The 22,543-nt window shown below is 42.1% G+C and overlaps 2 protein-coding genes across 9 annotated transcripts in view; one reads left to right on the forward strand and one right to left on the reverse strand.

The window, feature by feature from the left end:
* WWOX (WW domain containing oxidoreductase) overlaps window positions 1–22,039 on the forward strand; it is a 539,956-nt gene extending 517,917 nt beyond the window's left edge. Inside the window, exons 9-10 of one of the 2 annotated variants that reach the window (XM_064159955.1) lie at window positions 4,664–4,735; window positions 20,921–22,039. In XM_064159955.1, the coding sequence (XP_064016025.1) occupies window positions 4,664–4,735; window positions 20,921–21,109 (261 nt within the window). In that variant the 3' untranslated portion in view covers window positions 21,110–22,039. The remainder of the gene's footprint in view (window positions 1–4,663; window positions 4,736–20,920) is intronic. The other variant, XM_064159956.1, reaches the window with a different exon arrangement.
* The window catches only part of MAF (MAF bZIP transcription factor), a 204,418-nt gene continuing 192,161 nt past the window's right edge, over window positions 10,287–22,543 (reverse strand). For 2 of the 7 annotated variants that reach the window (XR_010305972.1, XM_064159962.1), the window contains exon 3: window positions 10,287–22,253. The gene's annotated coding sequence lies outside the window, so the exon portion shown is untranslated. The remainder of the gene's footprint in view (window positions 22,254–22,543) is intronic. The other 5 variants (XR_010305968.1, XR_010305964.1, XR_010305963.1 and 2 more) reach the window with 5 other exon arrangements.

Consider the following 22,543-nt stretch of genomic DNA (forward strand, 5'->3'; position numbering starts at 1 on the left):
GCAGTCAACAATGGGTTTTCTCACTTCAGAGAGAATAGTATTTTTACTATAGGATTTAAAAATCTTACTCAGCAGGAGTGGTAATTTTAAAATCAATTTAATTGCCAGATTCTCTGTGTTGTGTAATCAGGGATTCCCAGAAAGACAAGGAATTGGTTTGGAATGGTTGACACAGAAAGAAAGGAGATAAAAGCAAGGGAATGAATGGGAGGAGAAAAAGAGTGAAGATCAAGAGGAAAGACTTATGAGAAATTGTTCTGTGTTAGTATGTAAGTGAGATGATAATTAGTTTGTTCCTGACACAACAAAACTGCTTAAAGGGAGAAGTTCTTAGCCCTTCTTCGTATAATGACCAGGTGAGGAATTGAATGCAGACAGCTAGAAAAACAGAGGTTTTGAGAAGGGATCTGGCTTACTCTTTTATTAGTGCTATCTGCACCTGATGTAATTACCATCTCAGTTCTGGAATAGCAAGAAATGGCTCTACAGAAGCAAGGAATGTAATATAGTTAGCCCTCTGAGTGGTGGCTTATGCAGCATAAGCACCAGTGGTGCTTGTGCTTGCTATGGAGCAGTCTGGGGAGCAGGCCATGCAGACCAACGCTGATGATGTTGCAGTAATACCATCATTAAAGGGTCCGGTTTGGCACCGTCACAGTACTTAATGCTAGAGCTCTTTGGGGTCTGGTTGTTCACCAGTAAAGGCAGAAGAAAAATCATCACTCTTATGGGACAGGTTAAGGATGGATTGCTTTGACATTGACTACAGCAAGGTAAGACACCAAGCCCATCATCAGCCTCCGTTTTTGCACTGGTACTTCTTTGCAAAATGATAGGAAACCTTCATCTGAGACCCAGGCAAGCATTAATCAGGCCAAACCCGCCAGTTCGACAGCGCAAGTCTGCTTTAGCCAGACCATACAGTGTAACAAGGAGCCACATTATTTTCCATTAATTCTTCTTCCTCTTCCTGTGTACTTTTGTCTTTCCGCCTTCTGATTGGCACTTTGGAAGGTATGGCTGCACAAATAGCCTCTTGCTTTTGTGCCCTTCCTGCCTGGGCATTATAATTGAGCCCAAGTGACATGACAAGCAGTCGCTGTAGAAGTTACTGAGATATAAACAGAGGGATGCAGCCTTTGTTATCTAGACATGAAAGAGGAAATGGAGGCTGGGGAGGGGTGCAGGTTTTCATTAGCTTGCAGGCGGAGTGGATTGGAGCTGCAGCAGCAGCAGTGGGAAGGTGGCTGTTCACCTCCAAGTGTCTCGCTTAGTCCTGTGTGCTCTTACGAGTTCCCTTTTACGGTGTGCAGTTTCTCTTGGCGATTGCCAGAATCCTCCCTTCGCAGGACTCTTGCAAAGCAGCAGAGCTGTGCCATCTTAGCAGAGAAAATTACAAATTGCTAATTTAAGCCCTTCTAAGAATCATTTTGGGGTTTGTTTTGTCTAATTTCCACACTTACAAAATCAAACTTTGGGCTAAACGTTCCTACAGTCATTCAGTCGGCTTCAGCCATCTGCTAGCGTGGCATCTGCAGAGTTGTTTTGATGCACGCTCGGTATTGTTTCCTTCACACATCTTCTAGCCTCCTGCCTTGGTAGCAAAAGGATCCTTTATTTTTTCTTTTCAAGACAAAAGCAGTGCTGTTTATATCTCAGGATCTAATTGCCAGCTTTATTTCCAAACTCTGCTTCAAATCAACTTCTGAAGCCTCTGAAAACCTTCTGCTGATTGACGTCTGCTTTCCGAGCCCTGTATTCAATCTTATCTTGCTCTTTTATTATACTTGCCTTTATATCAGTATTCAAAAAGCTCCTTCTCATTTGTGAAGAGCATAGGTGGGCTTGGAGCATTAGTATTCATACTTGCATGTTAACAACTGTTATAACACGTACCAGAGGGAAAATATTATTTCTTGTAAATGCTCAATAATTATAGTCTTTATTGCATCAAAACCTGTGTTTTGACAGATAGTGGAAAGCTTTCAGTGCTTGTGTGGGATGGATGACAGGTAGCTGCAGGTGGAAAATGTTGGGTTGATGGGGTGGATTTTTTTTTTTTTTAGATATTGGGTTTTCTGTCACTGATATTGTAAATATTCTTCCAAAATAACATTAACCTTCCAAACAGGGGTGGTAGCGTTCAGTGATAATATGTGTATTAGCAAAAGATACTTGGGAAATAATTCTTAATGATTCCATCTAATTAATCTGTGGTTGGGACATTAATGTCTCTTTTCATTAAGTTGGGAAGTATGAAAGACTAGGAAATTACTGCTGTGCTGGATTTAGTGCTTCAGGTATAATTTGAATGGATGTGCTAAATTCTTGGTCATAACTTGCACTACCACCTAGTCTAAGGAAAATGAAAAGGAAAGCTTAGCTGCTTGTGCAGTTGATAAGAATACTTGGGTGCTTTTAAGCCATTTGTAGCATATGTCTACATGAGAGGCTTGTTTTGTGCATCTTACGACGCATTCTCCGATACTCTCAGCTCCTGATAGCTCAGCTTGGGTAAACACCACCACAGAAAATGAAGTTGGATGGTAACATTTTCCTTTTTATCTAATATAACATTAATTTGAAGTAGGCTGTCTTCTTGGGCAAACGTTTGCATTCACAATTAAGCTGTATCAAACAGCTGTCTGATCTGCTGCAAGTAAGGTCATGGAAAGCCCAGGTCCATCTGAACTTGCAATTCTTTTGTTTAGAGTGTAGATGTTCTGAACAAGGTTGTGCTATAGTCAACTGGACCTAACAAGACGATTTGTGCTGGAAACCTAACAGCCATGTTTTAAGAGTTTAATGAGCACAGTAGCAATGCTGCCACTTCACTTGGGTTCTGTGCAAAATGGCCGAGCCTCTGCAGTTTCAAATGTCTCTTCATTATCAAGATATCTCAATAGTTTAATAGGATTTTAGGGTTTTTATGAGTTTGACTAATCCAGTTGTGTTTATTCCACCTTGAACACTGTATTTGTAGTGTTGGGTCTGTTGAAGTCAATGGCAAGGCTCCCACTGACTTTAACGGGATCAGGATTGCAAACCCAGAGAGAAAAGGCAGCAGGGTGCAAGATTTCTGTCAACTGCCTTTAATATTGCATCTAAACTGAGAAGGCCACTTCTCTTACTTCGAGGTTGTAGGGATGCTAAAGTGTACTTGACAGATGTCTTGCCAAGGATTCGAGCTGATTGCTGAGAAGTAGCTCTCAGCAGTCTTCATGCAGAGTGATAGTGAATGCAAGTTGGGCTTCAGCATCACTCCATTTGGAGTGATTAAACAAGGCAGAGACAAACTATCTGACATCAAGCGCTGCCACCTTTTATTAGCCCTTTGCATCATACAGAAGGCCAGAAGGCACCAGCCAGATATGTGGGCAGATAGAAGATGCTCAGATATGCTTAACTGATAATACTCTTGGAAAGCAAATTAACTGTGTCTGGCTACTACAAGGGTTCAAATCTGACCCTTTATCCTTTTCTTCATGATTAGCTGGATCACCCCAAACTGTAGAGTACAGTACCATTTCAGATGACCAGCAACCTTCTGAAGGCTGCCTCTTTTCCAAAAGAAAGTCCAAAGAGCTGAGACAAGTGGACTAGTTTTGCACCTGAGCTGTATCTTTCTTAGATGGGGACTCCTATGGAATGTCATTCCTTGAGAAGTCAGCAGGGGTCACTTAAGTTCATTATTTTGCAGCAAATTCACTTTTGGACTTGTCAGAAAGAAAGAGCTAAAAATCCTTTAGGTGTGTATCATTTACGACACTGAGTCATTTTTTTTCCTCTTGTAATCTAGCTGAGCTGAAAAAGGTGATCCAAAATGTTTAAGGAGAGTTAGATAGTACAGCTCCAATGCAGAATTTGGACAGAATATAAATACAGTTCAGCTGTTGTCAACTGAAAAAAAAGATGATGCCACTTAAGAGCATACTGCACTTGAATAGAAATGTATTGTCAAAAGAGTACTCTCCTAGAAGGATGTAGCATTGTGGCAAAACAGGGGATAGAGGTCTTGGTACAGACCATCATTTTTACTTGTGTGAAGCAAATGGAGAAGTACTGAGAGAGAGTCAACTGGCTGGTATTGACTGAAGAGGATCTTCAGTGCATTTCCTGGGAAGCTAGGCACGTTGCTGTTCCTCCAACTGGAGAGAGCAGAAGAGATCTGTATCCTGTCAAATAATGTGTTTCTGTCTTTGAGTGACAGCACACATGCAAGTTCACACCACACCAGCTCCAGCCCAGAAGCTCCCTAGGCTCAGTGGATGCATTTTCTCCTTCCCTGCCCAGCTTCCTTTTTTGCCCTGGCCTCTGAATGGAGCATCTTAGGTGTTCCCTCAGGAAAACTATGTCTGCATTTTTGGAAAGGGATACAGATCCAAATACTACAAAAGCTGAATTTCCAACATTGCTTGTTTCTTTAAAGTGCCTAAGGAGATAATTTCAAAGGAAGGCCTATGAACCTCCTGTATGCTGTAGCTGAAATCCTGGTCTTTGCTTAATATTTGGGTTTGGGGATTTTTGTTGGTTTGGGTGGGTTGGTTGGTTTGTTTATTGATTGGGTTGCATTTGTTCTGGTTTGGTTTTTGTTAGTTAGTTTGGGTTTTGTTGGGTGGTTTTAATTAGAACAAACAATTCCCTCCTTTCCTCACTTTTCCAGATGAGTTCAGCAGAAGCCATCTTGAACATTAGCCAGAGAAGCAGTCCGAAGAAAAACTCTTACATCTTTGTGGTAGGCATGATGCTAGCTTGTTTATAAGAAGAAAATCATGCTATTGTCAAGGAAAAATGTGGGCATTCGAAAGCTGGGCTAGGAAAAGCCTCAAGGTGGTTTTGAACTACTGAGTGACATGTGTGGGCTTGGAAAAAGAATTCCTTTAATCCTGAGTTGGTACCAGCTGGAACTGACAGTGTTTTGTAACTGCACGGGTTTTGTAACCTGCATGATCCAGAAGACCTCTGCATCCATCTATTATGCACCCAAAGCAGTTTCTTTCTCTAATCCTGTTTTCACTATCTGCCTAACTTGATCAGGTCACATTGTTTTCTTGCCGTGGATTTGGCATGCATTAGCAGTGCCTGTTCATGATTTTCAGTTAGCACCAAGACACTGAGCTGAGCAGCACATATCTCTGGTTTGCCATTTCTCAATTTCCACTTCCCTTGCAGCAGAGTTTTGGTGGCTAGATAGAGTGAGAACTCTGAGAAATGGAAGCTGATGGTTCTCACAGATTAGTCTGTCTTTTGCCAGAAGAGTTTTAAGAGGTGTGTGTCTTAGGTAACAGTATTGGCAGCGCTAGTACTGCAGCAGGAGAGAATGATATCCAAGCAGCCTATCTGAGGCGGAAAAGAGGTGCTGCAGACAAATGAAGGAGGCAGTATAAACCCTCTAATTTCTTCACAGATAAAGCATGGAGGGTGTTGCATAAAGCTAGTCAGAGACACGTAAATTATCAGCATAGCAGATGTTAAGAACGAGCATTGCTTCGAGAAGAACATTCAGTTTGATGATACCTCTGGCCAGAAGTGCAAACATACACATAGGCTGATAGAAGTAGGACAAGGGATGAGTAGACTTCGGCAAGATTTGGGATGCCCAGTGATGTTGCTCCTTACCTTGCCTCTACTGTGCAACTGGCACCTGATTTTCTTTGCTTCCATTAATCTGCTGTTGATTAACCAGGGTAGGAATATTCTCTTTTACATTGCTTTTTCCTTTGTAACTTGCTCTGTTGTTGCAGATGGTTCATTGGGTGGTTGTCTTAAAAGAGCAAAGGAAATGGTGACAGAAAACACAGAGATGAAAAAGTGCTTTCTAGTATGATGAGGTCAATAAGTATCATCAGCTCAATGCACAAAACTCTGTTACTAAACCTGAGTATGAGTGGTTTGTGAGGATCTCTGTGAGCGATATGAAACAATCACATGGAAAGCAGCTGTAGGAGCTCATGTAACCAATGTTCACTTGATATTTTCAGTGAGCAATATATATATGTGTGTGTATCTATAATGTCTACGCATTCATATATTTGAATTCCAATGTTTAACAGCATTACAGAAAGATAACCTACTGCTAGGCAAGATCAGTTACTGCATCTGTCAAATTACTGTTGGACATGTATTTATTTCCTAATAATAGTCAAAGTAATCATTCAACCTACATTTAGCTTGCCTGGATTTAAAATGCAAAACACCAACATATTTCATGCAAATGTCAACTCTGCCTATGTTCTAGGGTGCATGTCTAGAGGAGCAAACAATAAGTTTATTCTTCTCCCCAATTAGACTTTCGTGAAAGGCTCAGTTATGTCTCCAACTATCACATTGAGCACACACTAAAGCAGCACATTAATGTGCCTTTAATGCTTCTTAGGAGTAGATCAAAAGAAATGTCAGGTGCACTTTACATTCCTCCCGTGATGTGTCTGAGGCTGTTAGCGCATCACCTCTGCCTGGGCTGTTTTTCCCAGCTCGCCACTCTTGGCCTGTGGGTGCTCTGTTGGGATGGCTACTGAAAAGTTCAGAGGTTGACCACAGCACCACTGCACCTCCGGTTCTGACTCCACAGTTTTCTGAAGCCAGTAGAGAGTTATGCTGCTGTCAGTGAGAGCAGATTTTGGCCTCTACTCTTTGGTGGGAGAAAAGAGTCGTTGAAATCAATCGTGGAGAGAATGACTTAAAACTCGACATGCTGGAAAATGGAACCTAATTAATGGGAGTGAACTTGCAAGCCTTCACTGTAAACTGTTATTATTTTGTTTGCTTGCTTGAGGGAATATGTCAGAGCAGTGTTTACCATTTCTTAGTACAAGCTTGGCTGTTTCTCCCCATCATTTATTTTTACGTGATTAGCAGGTGGACTCGTGGCTCTGTCACTCTAAATGCTGGATGTTTAAAATGTGCAACAGAAGGAAGAACTTTCCTTAACAAGGACAGCATCATCATTTCACTGGGCCTGCATTGCTTGGCTCTGTACTGGTGTGGTGATTGATGTGGTGCATTGCTACTGTGTGGTTGCTGTCAGACTATGGGGCAAATATCAGCCAAAAGGTTGCAGAGTCCATTTAATCTGTGAGACACAGCCAGGATATCCTGGACCAGACACTATGAAAACAGAGCTGAACCTCTGATGTTTGCAAAGCTGAGTGGATGTAAGATTAAAATGAGAGATGAACAGCAAAGAAGAAGTACCCAGGGTTAGATACAGCATTGAACCTGCAAAGCAGGAGACAAGGCTAGGGGAAGTGTGTGAGAAGGAGAGGGGATGCAAATGTATAGGATAAAGGAAGCAAGGAAAGAGAAATGCTGCATTGTGCAGGGCAATGTGGATGAGGACAAGAAGCTGGAATTAATGCAGAAGCAGGGAAGCAGTGAGAAGGGTTCAGGTTCTGTACCAAAGTTCATTTCTATATGTTTTCCTCTTTCAAATGGATGCTTTGAATAACTAGTGCTTTCATTTCCCGTGAGGCAGAGGTGAATAATAAGTACCTCATCTGGGGATGCCCATCTCCCCAACATCAGTCATCTGCTTGCAGCCTTACACTCCGGCAGCACGTTGGCTGAGCAAATTAGCCTGAAGTGTTGTGCCCTTGGCTAGCAAATCCTTTCAACCCGGTTGAACAGACAAAATGAATACCCAGATTGTTCCTACGTCTGTTATTCTCTCGTGTTTATCTGGCTGAGCTGTCAGTCAGGCCATTATAACTGTGATGCACACTCAAATGACTTGTCCACTCACAAAAGCAGAGTCTGTTGATGGTAAGCTAAACAAAACTGGAGAGCGACTGTTGACAGAGTTGGGGGATCTTGCAGATGTCTCAGGTAAAAGCAGAACTGCAGTTTGGGAAGGTACAGAAGGAGCTTTTCTTAATTGTGCATAGTTAGAAAGCGGTCACTGGGTTGTGTTGGTGGATGAGAAATGGGCATGGGTAATGAACTGGGGTCCTCTCTACTTCAGACAAATTAAGTGGCACACAGAACACTTCTGAAACTTGAGTGTTAAGGTATATTGCACTTACTAGAATTAATTACCCTGGAAAGACGTAACTTACACAGCCTTTGCCAGGACAGAGTATAGCTGCTATCTGCCATGTGCCATCCTCTCCCCAGCACCGGTGGGAGGAGTGGCAGCACCCACAGTGCATGGGGTGGGCTGTGCGGGGCTTGCTGGGGAGAGTGGCCAAACCTCTCTGCAGGGCTCTGGACATTGTTAAGCCTGGGGTTTAATTACTCTGCTTCAGGATATCATGTCCCATGGTTTGAACATGTTGAGTACTTGCTCCTTCCCAGACAGGCAGAACATGTACATGAAGGAAGATCACCAGTGTTGCTCACAGTAGGAACTGGATTTCTTTAATATCTTGTGAAGTAGTGAATGACACAGGTGAAATGCTATATGAAGATGTATTTCCTGCCTTTTAATTTTTCTGCTAGGACCCTGAGTTAGAAGTAGGTCTCTCAGCCACTCCTGAAAATAATTTGATTGCATGACATTAAATAATGCAGTGCCTACCTGCTGAGTGTGGATATAGCCAGAGCCACCTCGGTCCTTCAGCCTCATGTTTGCAATCATAATTAACCAGCTTAAAGTTTATAGATTTTGAATATGAACACAGTCTCAGATGTTTGACCCTGAGTCATGTAACACAAAGTATCTCCTCCAGCTCTTTCCCAAGCAGAGAAACTCGGGTGCTGGGTTGTCAGGACAGCTTTCTGCACCATCCCGGCACCCTGCGCTCTGCAGTGGAAAGGGAAAAGACAAGACTAAGGGTGCAGTGATTTAAATCCTAAGTGTCACGAAGCAGCAAAGGGAAGCTGAAGTAAAGAAGGTACTATGTCTTGCTGAGAATTTGTTAGGATGCACACAGTTAGTGAGAGAGATGCCATGGAGAGTGTGGCACAGCACGGCAACGTCTCTTTTAGCAGCAGCTGGTGCCTTCAAAATCCCAACCCCGGTAGCCTTGTTGGCTGTGATGATAACTGTAACGGATGGTACAGCTATTTTTCATCAAATGCTTGTTAGTCAATTTATTAGATTCCTAATATACTAATGCAGTCATTTGGCAGGCGTCTGGGCGAGCGGGGCCCGCGGTGGAGTGTGCTCGCTCAAAGTCACAGGAACTCGCAGGTTGCTGATTTCTCATCAGCACTCAGAGGATAATTTGCAAATGTGCCATTTATCATTATGCGCTTTGTGGAAGCAGATCTCATGAATGGGATAAACAGATAAGAGTTTAATAATGACCATTTCCTTCCCAAATGCCATTACCAGCTTCCAGGGTATTATCCTTTATATACATTGCAGATACTGCACCTATACGTGCATCTGCGTCTGGGAGTGCTAGTAAAGCGGCTGGAGACAAAGCTTTTGAAGGATGGGCAATGTGTTTACTGATCTCTCAGCTGAGGGACTCAAAGTTGGAGTGGGTTGGATGTTAGCTACTGAAAGATGTCAGTCTTTTATTTGTAGTAGTTCAGGAAGTGCTGGCAGTGTGTGGACTTCTTCACCGTAGAAAGCCACCACTAACTTTGCAGCTTTCCTTTTCTCAGCGGACACATGGACATTGGTCAAAAGCCACTGGTAAAGCCAACAAAAGGATTATTCAGAGGCTGGATGGTAAGGATTATATGGCAGGAGTTGCCGAAGGAGCACTTTTCTTGCACACCAAAGGCAACACACTGCGTGGATGCTCTGACCTGTGCTGCTGTTTGCCGCTGTGCTTGACTTTGCACTGATGGCTTCTTTTTATTCGCTTGCTCACATTTTACTGGGAAGAAGTCTAAAGTAGCAATAGCCAGGCTATCAGTCTGCAAATGCTATTCCTCTCTCCTCCTGTGACATTCAGGGTGGAATCCCTGCATACAAATCATTGCTACTTATTTTTGCTTCTGCAGATGTGATTTTATTAAATGAAATGTGTAAGAAGCCCGGCATAGGAAGGAGGCCTCTTTGCCAAATGACTCTGTGTGTTTAGCTCTATGACTGCTCTCCAGCAGAGCTGGGAAACCATGCAAAGATATTGATAATTGATTCCGTTTTATATAAGTTAAAAACTAGCTTTTCCCTCCTAGTGTGAAGGTAATGGGTTTTGTCTGTAGAAAGATAATAATCCTATGAACCATTTCTACGCCCTCTATTAAAGAATAGTACAGCTTGCACTTGAACATAATGCCCATGTCAGCTCAGGTTTTTAAACATTCATCTTAAAAGAGTCTTCAAGGACTGGAAAGAGCTCTTCCCCAGACATCAAGGTAAGTTTGAGGAACTTACAAAGTCAGGAAGATTCTGTCAATTAAAGTGTTTATTCTTATTACATCTACTCTGGAAAAAGCATCTTCAGACATGAAAGCTGTTTTCTTGCAATTAAAAAGTTGTTCTTGCATTTAGTTTCCATAGATAATGCAGAAGGGGGTTTTATTTCCCCTTACCATATTGGGGGGATAAGTGCACCTCTTTTCTTCTTCTTACTATTGTCTTCATAGGAATCTTCATTTATTACTTGAACAAAAAGAAAGAAGAGAAAGGAGAGAACTTAAATTGAAACCTTGCCACCAAATTCGTATGCAGGAGGTGACTTGATTTATAAGCTTAGGTAATTTCATTTTTGTTCACACTCCTTCAATTGAAAGGCTCCCACAAACAGTGTTACAGCACTGAGGGGAAGAGATGGGGGAATTTATCAAGCTATTTATCAAATTATTTTCACAGTCTGTCAAAGTCATGAGCATGCTAGGGAGAGGAAAAACAAACCCCAACATAAAGAGTATGTTCAAACAGAGGAGCATGTCTGAGTGAACAGCCAGAGCGCAGCACAGCCAGCAAGCAAAGACACGGCCAAAGACATGGGCACTGCTCTTGGCTGTAACAGCTTCTGCCCCCAGAGCCAGTCCCGGCACTAGTGGTGTTAGAGCCTGCCTTGATGGATTATGGGATAAGACAATTAACTAGAAAACATCACTGAACAGAAGGAGAGGTCAGAGCAAAGGGGATAGACTTTCCTCCCCTTCCAAGTCTCTGTTGAGGTTTACAAATGGGGATGATGTTGAGTCTAAATGGTGCACAGCCTGGGCTGGGGAGTGACTCAGATCATGAGATGGGACACCATGCTTTGGAGAAAAGAGCTTTGGAGATTGTATCTTAGGTGGCAGGTCTTGGGAAACAGTATTGGCAAAGCAAGGAAATAAATAAAGAGAAAAGCAAGTGAGAGTGGAGGCACCAGTCTAGTAAGAAATCTTTAATTTCTAATAAGCTTTCAAGGGTTTGAGAGAGTTGATTTTGTTTTTTTAACAAACCAGTTCAAGTACATGCCTTCAGATTATAAAAGTACCTGAAATTGCCTAGAATATCAGCATGCATAGCTCGTTAGTATTTACATGTATTTACAGAGGAAAACAGGAGAATGATCTACAGTTATTTACAGTCTACAGAGGAGCAGAGAAAGGCAGCATAATTGTGTTTCCTAAATACAGTAGTTGACTAGGCAGCACATGCATATTAAGATATATCTGCATGAGAGAACGCAAGTGTTCTAAGACATACCTTTTAAACTCCCTATGCTAAGGTATAGCATAATAAAGGTAATTTTTTTTGTCTTTTTTGTGTTTTGTTTCTAGTCTATTTGCATCAAGTGCTTTAAAATGCTCACTAACACAGCGGCAGCGTTATTTACCCTGGCAATTAAAGCAACGGTACACACGATAATTTCCTACTAACTAGCAACAAGCTGCTGGTGAATGAAATACCTATTGTTTCTCATTATCCATCGACCAACATACAGGGATCTCTCCTTGTAAAGGCAGTGCCTAAGCTATCACCATTAATTATATAAGTAATATAAATGAGACTCTACAGTATGTACTAAATGAAATATTAACAAGGCCAGTGTCTTTGAGCCTGAAAGATGCACTAACAGGGCACACTTTACAGCAGGCTAGCTATGAAAATCACACGTACATAATAATACAGGAGTTGCCTGGCTTACAGCTCTAAGCCTAGACTTTAGAGGCCTGTTTGCTAGATCTGTATTATTGCAAAATACATTCCCTTAATTAGTTTCTGGAAGACAGAGTTAGTAGTAAATTTCTTACCATGGTATGTCCCCATCATAACACCCTGTGTTTGTTCAATGCATTGTGTTACTGAAATGAATGTGTCTGTGTATGTGTACATGTATCAACAGATGAAAAACAGTCTTTATCTTGAAAACCTAAACCAGCTTGTTAAATATTTGTCCCAAAAGGTCACTTGCCTAAAAAGCATTTTGTTGTGTGGGGCTTTCCCCCTCCCCCTCCTTATATCTAAATTCAAAGTCTAGAAAAAACATCTGTGCAATGGGAGGAAGCCAAACACCAGCATTGTGATGACATTCATTGCAATACTGCATATGAAAAGAAATCTAAATTTTGACTAATAATAGTATTAAAAAGCTATATAAATATATACAGCATATACAGTGCTATATGTATACATACATTTATATAAAGTATATATATAATTAAAGTTAGGTACAGCAAAACCATAAAACATCTCAAGTTGGTGTCAGTTAATAACAGAAGTGATTGCAACAAATTCCTTTCTACATCTACCCAAACACCAGCCAGCCCCATTCTGATGATTTAGTTGCAGCAGCATATCTAATCTGTCTGGTTTTTGGCTTGATATGTTTATTGTCGACAACCTGTTTGCTCAGCTCTGCAGATTACCTTTGCCCGGAAGAATCCGCCCTCAGTTGGCAGCTTATGTGTTTCAAGAGGTTTTCCAATGTCCTCCTGAGGCCTTCCACTTTTTGCAGTGTCTGACAAGCTGTGATAGGACTCGTGTGTATATAAGTGTCCATCACAAAGTCTCAGTGGCAGAGGTTTTCAGGTGCGGTCAGTTCTTAATAGTGCCACTATGATGCCCAAGGAGTGTTGCTTACATCCTCTTTGCTTCTCACTCTTCTGGCCAGTGTTGGCACATAGGTCAGAGGGCAAGCCATGTGCAGTGACATAATATGATCAGCCTGATCACACCCTTACCCTGTTACACGCTGAAATGAAGATCAATACTTTTACTCAGGGATTTTTTTTCCTCAATCAAGGTATGAGCAGTAGTGTGCAGTATCACACCACCACTCCCCACTAGCCTGGGAGAAGAGAAGCAATAGTGGAGCATAGCAGTTTGCATGCAGTGTTCAAAACTGCCACTTCAGTGGCGCAGTGATGGCTGAAAAGCTTAAATTGGGAGTGAATGGGAGTTCAGTGGGCAGGAGAGGAAAACGCAGGAGCGCTCTGCATGGAAATGTGCTGTGGTTAAAAAGTCCAGGTTGCGCAGCCTGGGGCGTGCTGCTGCTCCTGCTGCCGAAATGCTGGTTGGGCAAGGTAAAGCCTTAGGCTTCATTAAAGCTTTTGGAGCTTAAGATGGCTCTGTGTCGGGCTAGAAACAATTTTCAGAAGCTGGTTGTGGACTTCAATAAGATACTAGGCAAAGGAAGAAATATGATGCTGCCTGTGGGAACCAGCTCCTTTCCAGATGCCATGATAAGAGCGTTTTAGGCTGCATTGGACAGAGGTGTCTGGTGCTGTCTTAGACATTGCGTGGTGTTATGTGAGGTGTCCATGAGGGGCTGGAAAATACATTACCAGGCCTATGGGAAATGTGTGCCCTTTGATAGACTGCTGTAAAGCAAGTCTAATCCAGCTCAGATATCTTGAGATATACTGGGCAGCTGAATTCCCCCCTTGGTGTGCCATGATGACTCTTTTGAGCATATGCAAAGGGTAAGAGAGATGAATCCATGAGTCACCTTTCCAGGGGTTGGTTCCCTCCAAAGCATCCATTTTTACAATGATGTTTTGGCTATATGAATTTTAACAAATTCTCTTTGAGCTGAGCAAACAGAAACAGAGTGAGAGGGAGAAGCCTGGAAATGGGCCTGGTGTAGCAGACATCCATTTTTAAGACTACAATGATGTTTTGGCTAATATGAATTTTACCAACTTCTCTTTGTGCTAAGCAAACAGAAACAGAGTGAGAGGGAGAAGCCTGGAAATGGGCCTGGTGTAGCAGACAGTGTCACAGGTTAAAGCATTAAGTTTATACAATAGAGCAAAATACGCATTAACAGGTAATTACTTTTCTTTTTTTGGCTATTTTGCCAACCTTTTTCTACATCTTCTACACAATTTAACAGTGGTTTATCATATAACACTTTGTGCTTGGTGCTTTTCAACAGTAAGTGAAAGCACTGCATGAATCTGAACCAGTCCTCACAACACCCCTGTGAGGTGAGTAAAGCACAGTAGTCTCCCTGTTTTGCAGCTGGGAGAAGTGAGGGTACGCAAAGTGATTTGTCCAAGTTCAGTAGGGAAGTAAAAGTTGAAAAGGGGGGGGGGGGGGGGGGGGGGAAAACAACCCAACCCAGTTCTCCTGACTTGATGTCCTGTATTGTATTTTTTTTTCCTCCTGTGGAACTATGGCAGCCAATCTGTTTGACACTGGTGGTTGGAGGTTGGAAGTTATTGAGCGCTATCATTGCCGTAATTGAGAACATATGGGGCGTTGCATAACACAAACGACATGGTGCATTGTCAAAATACATTTGTTACAATGGACTCCTTCTCTTTGGCAAAAGCAAAACCCAGAGTGGAAGTTAAATATAGCTGCACAGACTGAGGAGTTGAAATAATCACTGCGTCTTAATGCCTCAGCAGTGGAAAACAAATCCTCTTCTATGAACTGCTGCAGTTTTCTTACTCAAAGAATACAGCACAGTTATCTTCTATAATGTATGTAAAGAATACTGTAAATGTGCAAGGGTCTTAATGATGCTTAGAGAACTTACAGCTTGAAACCAACTATGCTTTGCATGTAGAGGAGCTGATGGAGTTTTGAGTCTTTGTAGTTGGGAATTAATTGAGAAAAGGAATACATCAGAAGGAAAAAAACCCCACCAAACCGTATAGATTTTGATTTATCCATTGTATTATCTTCTAAGAGATGCTTTGCTGGCTTAAATGTGGTGATGGGGGAAGGGGAGGTGGTTGAGAATCTCTGGTTTAGATGTGGTTCAGTGAGACCTTTGAAAGGACTCTAATTACAGAGTGAGTTCAGGTCACGTTTTCCTGCTGGGGCTTGGGTGGGGATAGGACCTGAAGTCAGCTGAGGGCAATTTGTTTCTTAGATCATATTTGGCAGCTTGAAAGTTTTATTTTTTTAGCTGCAGATATGATTTCAGTTTGTGATACTCACTCAAAATAGCAAAGGGAGGTCTCAATTTCATATTTCCTTGCTGAAAAAGAAATCAGGGAATCCTATTTTCTTACAGGAGACTTACACATACATACTCTGAAAATTACTCACAAGAACAGTGCATCTGGGATTGCTCTAAGTAAGGGGTACTGCAGCAGGAATGGAACAGTTCTGTCCTCTCACATGCCAGACTGAAGCTTGTTCACTGCCTTGTACAAAAAGTTACTATCCCTCACAGCTCTGCATTACCCCAGTAGGAAGCAGAGCAAAGTAGCACCTGGCATTGAGAATTATGCCTCAGCTATGACAGGCTGATACCACCGAACAGCTCTTAAAACTGCTCCTTAAAGCACTTCGGATACTGGGGAATCCTGAAGGTTGAGTGAGGACATGAAGGTTCTAGACTTGGTAGTGTTTTGCAGAAGCGGTTCATCTGCACTCCACATTGTTCATCAACACTTGTGCTTGATGGGGAAAAACTGTGCACAGATTCACCTCGTCTGTGGAAACATTTTAACAGAAAGAAGGAAGTCTGTCTTGGAGAAGATTCTGTGCCACAGTCCCAACTCGGGGTTGCTAGCAATTCCAGAAGGAAACAAACCCATTCTGGGGCCAGTTTTCTTCCAGGAGGTAAGCCAAGTCTTGGCTGCTGAGACACAGCCTGCAGCAGTGGATGCCTAGCCCACTGTAATCAGCCTGTGCCCAGCTGGGCCAGCTGCATGGGCACCATGTCCCTGCACCAGGCGGCGCATCCCAGCAGCCGCTCAGCCTGAATATCAACACCAGGACTGCAGCAAGAGACCAGAGCCTCAGCAGTCTCGAGAAGAAAGGCAACAGACCTGTGCTGATTTACACCAAGTGAACGTGAGGCTTGAGGAGTGTAAAACTGCAGCTGTAACTTTAGGGCTTGGTATGGACAATTTGGAACTGGTAATGGTGGAAACAGGCTCTATATGATTTTGTTTGTTACTCCAAGGAAGAGTTTGTATTTTGCATCAAATCAGGAAATGACCATTGCTGAAGCTAGCTGGTGGAGAACTTTCTCCTGTCTAGCAGAATGGATTTGAACTCTTCAGGGTGTTTTTCAGAGGCACAAAGAAGTTAGGGGAGACCTCCCCGGTCTCATGGTCTGAAATGTGTTCATACTTCTTCTCATCTTCACACTGCTGTGTATTATTCCACTATAAAGGGTGCTGCTGTGTGGATCTGGTATTTTTGTGTTAGGGATGTGTTTGCTTTGTCTAGCAGTCCTGAGATGGAACAGCCTGAAGAGTTTTAAGGAAGCACTTGCTTTTTTATTTCACTTCAGCTGCTTGCTTTGAATCTGGCCCTTGTCACAAACGCTTGCCTCTCGTGTCATTTTGCATTCACCTCTTCCCACTGGCCATCTTTTAGCATGCAGCATGCTAAACCTAACCCCAGGCTACCAAGATAACTGGCCTTGATCCTTAATTTTTCATAAGAAAATAAACCCCTCCCTTTCAAAGAAGCTGATCCCATCTCACGGGCAGGAAATGTTTTGTGCTCTCTGTGTGCTCGCAACTCTGTGAGCTTAGAGTGGATCTTATTCATCTGTACTTGATAACTATACAGATAAGTTCTGGCTTTGTTTCTATTATTTATATGCTTGGTATGCAAACTCGCTTCAGAAGGGGAATCTAATTTTAGAAAATAAACATGCACTTGAAAGTAGCCAAATGTGAAAACTAAACATGAACTGTGTAACATGTTTCCTTATCAGGAACATAAACGGTATCTTAGAATACTAACGGGTGCATTACCTGTATTAATGAGGGGTTTGCTGTACGCCGTAACTCAAGAACCCCTTTTCTTTTCCTGCTAAGATACTCAACATTCATTCGTATTCGGTGCCATCAGCTACAAATTGACAGCTAGCAGTTAGGAAATAGATGCTAGGAACTCGCAGCTACTTAGTATTTTCATCTCCACAAAGGATTTTGGAGGGATGGATAATTTAGATCTTTGAGCCTCGACTATAAATAAACAGCAACTGCTGGATAAATCCCACCCTGCTGCAGTCGGAGATTGTATTACAAACCTGACAAATGATTTGCGGAAGAGAATGATGAACCCTTATTACTAAGACACTCTTCAACTTAATCCAGGCCCAGATTCCCGGGTAATGCTACGTACGCTGGGATGATTGATAGCGTGGTGCTTGCCTAGCAGCTCTCCAGTGTTTGGCTGGATCGGAAATGGCACTGAGGCATGATTAAAGATTCAGTTGGGCTTCTCACAGATTCTTTATCCCCTGCATTCATGGTGGCAAGCCGCTGCCTTTGTTGCAGGTTGAAGAAGGCTGACCCCCAGCTCTGGTGATTAGCACCCGGCGCAACTGTCGGACCTATGGAAAAAAACTGTTTAGGTTGCCCAGCGCTTTTAGCATTGTTTATGGGCTGGAATTGTTGGGAGGGAGGGGTGTTAATCACAATAGATCAGGGAAGAGTCGGTGACAACTGACAGGCTCATTGTTTAAGACATTTTTTAACGAAGTTGTTAACATTAATTCTTTTATATAGTACTCTAATCTTCTTCAAATTACGTTCTGACATGGCACAAACCGCTTGGCATTGAAAGTCATTCAACAGTGATTAAAGTGCTCTTTTTATCGGTTTAAGAATGTTTCATCTTGTATCAGCAGTATGGAATTGTTTACTAATTAGATTCCCTAACATCCTCTGCTGTCGTATGCTGATGATATGTGAACAGGAAAGCTGATGAGCAAAAAATTAAAACTTGTTATTAGACTGTCATAAGGCCCAGCACATAAAGATGTCATTCAGAGGACTGTGTGCAGGAGGGATAAACAAGCGGTTTCTCAGCCTGGCTAGGCATGGCTGCCAGTGCAGGCATTTCGCAGTGAGCTGCAGCTCTGGCTCTTCCTGGAGCTTTGTGCTATCTGTTGTAGATGCAAAGGAGGAATTTGTCCCTTGAGGACCTTCCCTTTCAGCGTGGCATATATGAGGTGTCTAGGCATCCCACTCTGGGCAAGAGGCTGGGCTAGAGCCCTCCTGACAGCCTTCCCAACCCAAGTGTGATTTGATTCCTGTGATTCCGTGACACTCGGTCCCCTCTGTCCTTGGGCAAGTCGCTTAGGCAGATCCTCAAATGTCTGAATGCAGCTAACTCACGTTCACCAAAGGAAATGAGATGCCTAAATGGCTTTGAGAATCTGGGATTTACCTTGTTGTGTAGCTTTGTCTCCTAGGCTTGATGAGTTCACGTTTGTCCATTATTCTGAGATACTAACTCTTTACCCTCTGTCAATGAAGGGATAAATATGACTGCATTTCTCTTAAATAATAAGAAAGGTGCTTTTCTTTCAATGACAGAATCATTGAACTTTCTTCTTCCAAAACAGCAAACATTTAGAAAGAAGCAAAGATATACACAGCCAAAAAAGCAAATGGCACATTGCTTATATCCAGTTCTCAGGGAAGCACTGGAGGCATCACAAGATAAAGTGCTTTGGGCTTCCAGCCACATAATCTTTTATAGCTTAAAGTAAATATCCTATGCTCACACAGGGAAAACTATGCTCTTCTTTTGGAGTCTAGGTTGTGTCAATGTTTGAGGTATAAAGCACTGCTGTTGTACTGAGGGGACATTTTTCTGCCTGATGAGAATTTTATTTAAAACTCATCAAATTGGACTCATTTGAAAAGATGAATTTTTGTTTGGGTTGGATTTTAAACTGCTCTGATAAACTTGCATTTTATGAATTAGCTGGATTCTGTTAGGGCTAGATGAATGTAGCTTGGCTGGACGGATGCTTTTCAGCAATAGCTTAAAGGCTCTGGCTCTGCATTGAGCAATTTAGGTTAATTTTACCTTTCTAATAAAAGTCCAGCTGAACTGCTTGCAGAAAAACTAATAATACTCTTCAGGAGCCTTGAATCATTCTAAACAGCTGAATATGGCAATCATACCTGTGCTGTGGAGCTTTATAGCATAGTTTAAATGAGCGTAGGAATTTTATTGTTCCCTGTTAATATTATTTTTAGTAGAACTCTCTTCCATTTCTACTACTGCCTTCTTAAGATACTTTCTCTCCTTTTCAAAAAGGATACAGGTTTAATAAGAGGATTACTATGTATTTTACTAACTTTAAATATATTTTGGTCTGTTGATAAATATATGCCTTTTAAAAATACTCAGGACAGACAATTTTGCTTTACCTGGTGACGGGAGATCATTTCTACGCTGTGGAGTCGTCATTATCAGTTTCATCCCATCTTCTGAGAAAAAGTTCTGCCTTGCAAACAAACACAGCTTTTTTTTTTTGCCATTACAAAACTGAGATGCCTTAGTTAAGGAGAATTCAAGCTTTTTAGACTGTTTGCTGCCCTTTGAGGGTGAGAATGCAAAGCAGAGATCTTCTGCAGGTTGTCCCCTTAACAGCACCCTGGGTTTCCTTGGCTGTGATAATGAAAGGCCGGGGAAAAAAAAGGCTGGAGGAAAATCACAAGAGATTGAAGCTGTTCTCTTTTCCCATTAAATTATCCTAATGTAGCAACATCTAATTTCTCTTCCTTTGCTTTTTCAATCATACTTGGCAGCCTCTTTATTCTGATTCCTATCAGCTCATAATTAGTTACTACAGAAAGGACTAAGATGTACATAAATAATCATAAGATGTCAGATAAACTGTATTGGTTTTAAACTTGTGTTGTATGTTGCTGTGCACTCTCATCTACATGTTATTTAATTATGGTTTACAAAGCCCTGTTGGTGTTCCTGCCCTCTTTACAGATATCCTAGCACTGCACTTTTAATCTGTGACGGAGTAGCTCATCACTGGTGCCAGGATGCTTGTCCCAGCCCTATGGCTTTAGTCTCCAGGTTTCTGTCAGAGAAACTCAGGAAACTCATTGTTCTTGTTTAAACATAAGTTCTCTTGGTATAAGAAAAAAAATGAAATAAAAAGGGAAAAGAGAATGAAAAAAGGAAAAGGAAAGGACACCTTGATCCATGGAAGCCTCTAGTCTACCTTCTCCATTTCTCAAAGCATTATAATCCAAGAGAAATGGTTGCTACAGAACAAAAAAGCCCACTTGGTGTCTACAAAATCAGAACCTCTCTGTGCCTGCAGCAGATGAACATTCTTACAAGGCAACAGTGACAATTGCCACAGTGAAAATGTTGCTGAGAGATCTATATGGGCAGGTTTGGCACCAATCCCAATTGCACTTTACACGATAGGTCTTAATTGGAGTGCTCAGGTTAATTCTGTACAAGAGGTTTAAAAAACCCAAACAAACAACATACATCCATCAGTCTGCATTGCTGGGCAGGGAGAGGGAGCTGGAGTGCCCATGGTGCAGGGTAAGTGCTTTCCGTGTTGCAAAAGGAAACCAGGAAGTTTTGAGGCGCGGCTTTTAAACCTGGCTCAACTGATCTGCCTCCAAACACTCTGCACCAGGCCAGGCTCTCCCTGCAGCTGATACAAAGGGCAAAGGGCCTGAGACTGGGGCTGTGGGTGAGGACTCTCTTTTCCTTTTCTTTTCCTCTAGAGGAAAGGAAAAGGGAAAGAAGGAAGGAGACACAGCTTCAAAGGACTGCAGTGCTAAAATATGTCTATACATTGATATTGTTTGTTAAATCTGTTTTTATAACTCTCTTTTTTTCCTTCTTTCTTTTCCTGTCTTTTCCTTTTTTTAATTCCAGCAACAAGGAGCTGCCACAACTGTGTACTGCGCCACAGCTGCCGAGCTGGAGGGCCTGGGAGGGATGTACTTCAACAACTGCTGCCGCTGCCTGCCCTCGCAGGAGGCACAGGCCGAAGCCACGGCCACGGCCCTCTGGGAGCTGAGCGAGAGGCTGATCCAAGAACGAATTGGCAGGCAGTCCAAATAACAGGGAGCTCCTGGAAGGATCAAAACACACGAGTGTGTGCATGCTCGAAAACTGCCAGCACTGGAACCTGTCCAATCTTATCATCTAGAGGGTTTCCATATACCTCAGATACAGATTAGCCAGTGTTAAATGAAATAATAGCAGTCACAACAGAGTGAAAAATGTTAAGTACTAATGGGAAATGGGGAATACCGTGGGTTAAAGGGACAATGCGGCTTCCTGGGGCTTACTTAGTCTTGGTTCTCTTTCTTTTGATTGTAGCCTGTTCAAAGTGTAACCCAAGGAGGCATCCTTTGTCGTACTGCAGAAAAGCCACGCCGCAGATACTTTCTGCTGGTTTGATTAATGGGTAGGTTCGTAGCCCAGGATGGGATTTCCTCTTTATTTTGATGATTACTGTCTGTTAGGCTTTAGGTGTTGACTGGGAGATGGTAGTTGCATTGATTTTTTTTTCCCTACAAGGATTCTATTGGGTGTGGCAAAATAAAAAGATTATTAAGGAAAGAAATCTTTCCTGCCTTTGACTGCTGGCTGCAAATACATCTGCGCCGTCTAGAAAAAGAAGGTGCAAGAAGACATCTGAACAGAAAGGGTAAAGTGACAGCTCATTACATAGTTCTGCTTTTTCCTCTCTCTTTTTTTTTCCTCTTAAAAGATTATAATAAAAGCTATGTTGTAAACCATTCCCTAAATAATGTTGAATTAGCAAAGATGATGTTGTCTCCTTCAGAACACACACAGAGTGTAATCAGGGGGTTAAATGGTCTTTTCATCCATTTCTCAGTTCACAGTTTTAAGGAGTTGAGTTTTTTTTCCCTTTGAAAGTTCAGAGTTTTTCAGTTCTCCTGATACTGTATCTCCTTCCAAATCTCTCTTTTTTCCCTTTTACTGTAAATTCAATAAAACAACATGCTTGCTTGAACACTGTCACCTGAAGAGAAAGTTTGTCTCATTGCTGCAAATGTCTTAGTTCTTTTGTTTTTCTTAGAAAAGAAAACTTGAGGAAAAATAGAGCTTCTTGTTGATGCCAAGAAAACGCTGTTTTTTCTCTTGTTTCTGAGTTCGTGTTTTGTATTTTGTGCTTTGTAGCTGTCCTCACGCCAGCAGGTTGTCCTAAGCCATCCCCCGTCCAGCATCACACTTTCTGTAGACAAAATATAAACAAATAAATAGGAGACACTGTTAATAGAAGCTGATTTGACCCACTTATTATTCATGATTGTATTGCTAACAGTCTGCCTTCCACGAGGCTTCTCGTCTGCAATCATAATGCACTTGATTAGTTGTTGACTAGGCATGCAGTCACCTGGAAGAAGCATCCTGAGCAGCCTCCCATCAGACAACCACAGGTAAGGCATCCTGATGTTGCAGTGTAACCACTTTACAGTCACATATTACACTTTGGTTTGACCATCGGGCTCCTTGAGTTTGCAG

This window comes from Pogoniulus pusillus, chromosome 20, assembly GCF_015220805.1.
Source record: "Pogoniulus pusillus isolate bPogPus1 chromosome 20, bPogPus1.pri, whole genome shotgun sequence".
Lineage (NCBI taxonomy): Eukaryota > Metazoa > Chordata > Aves > Piciformes > Lybiidae > Pogoniulus > Pogoniulus pusillus.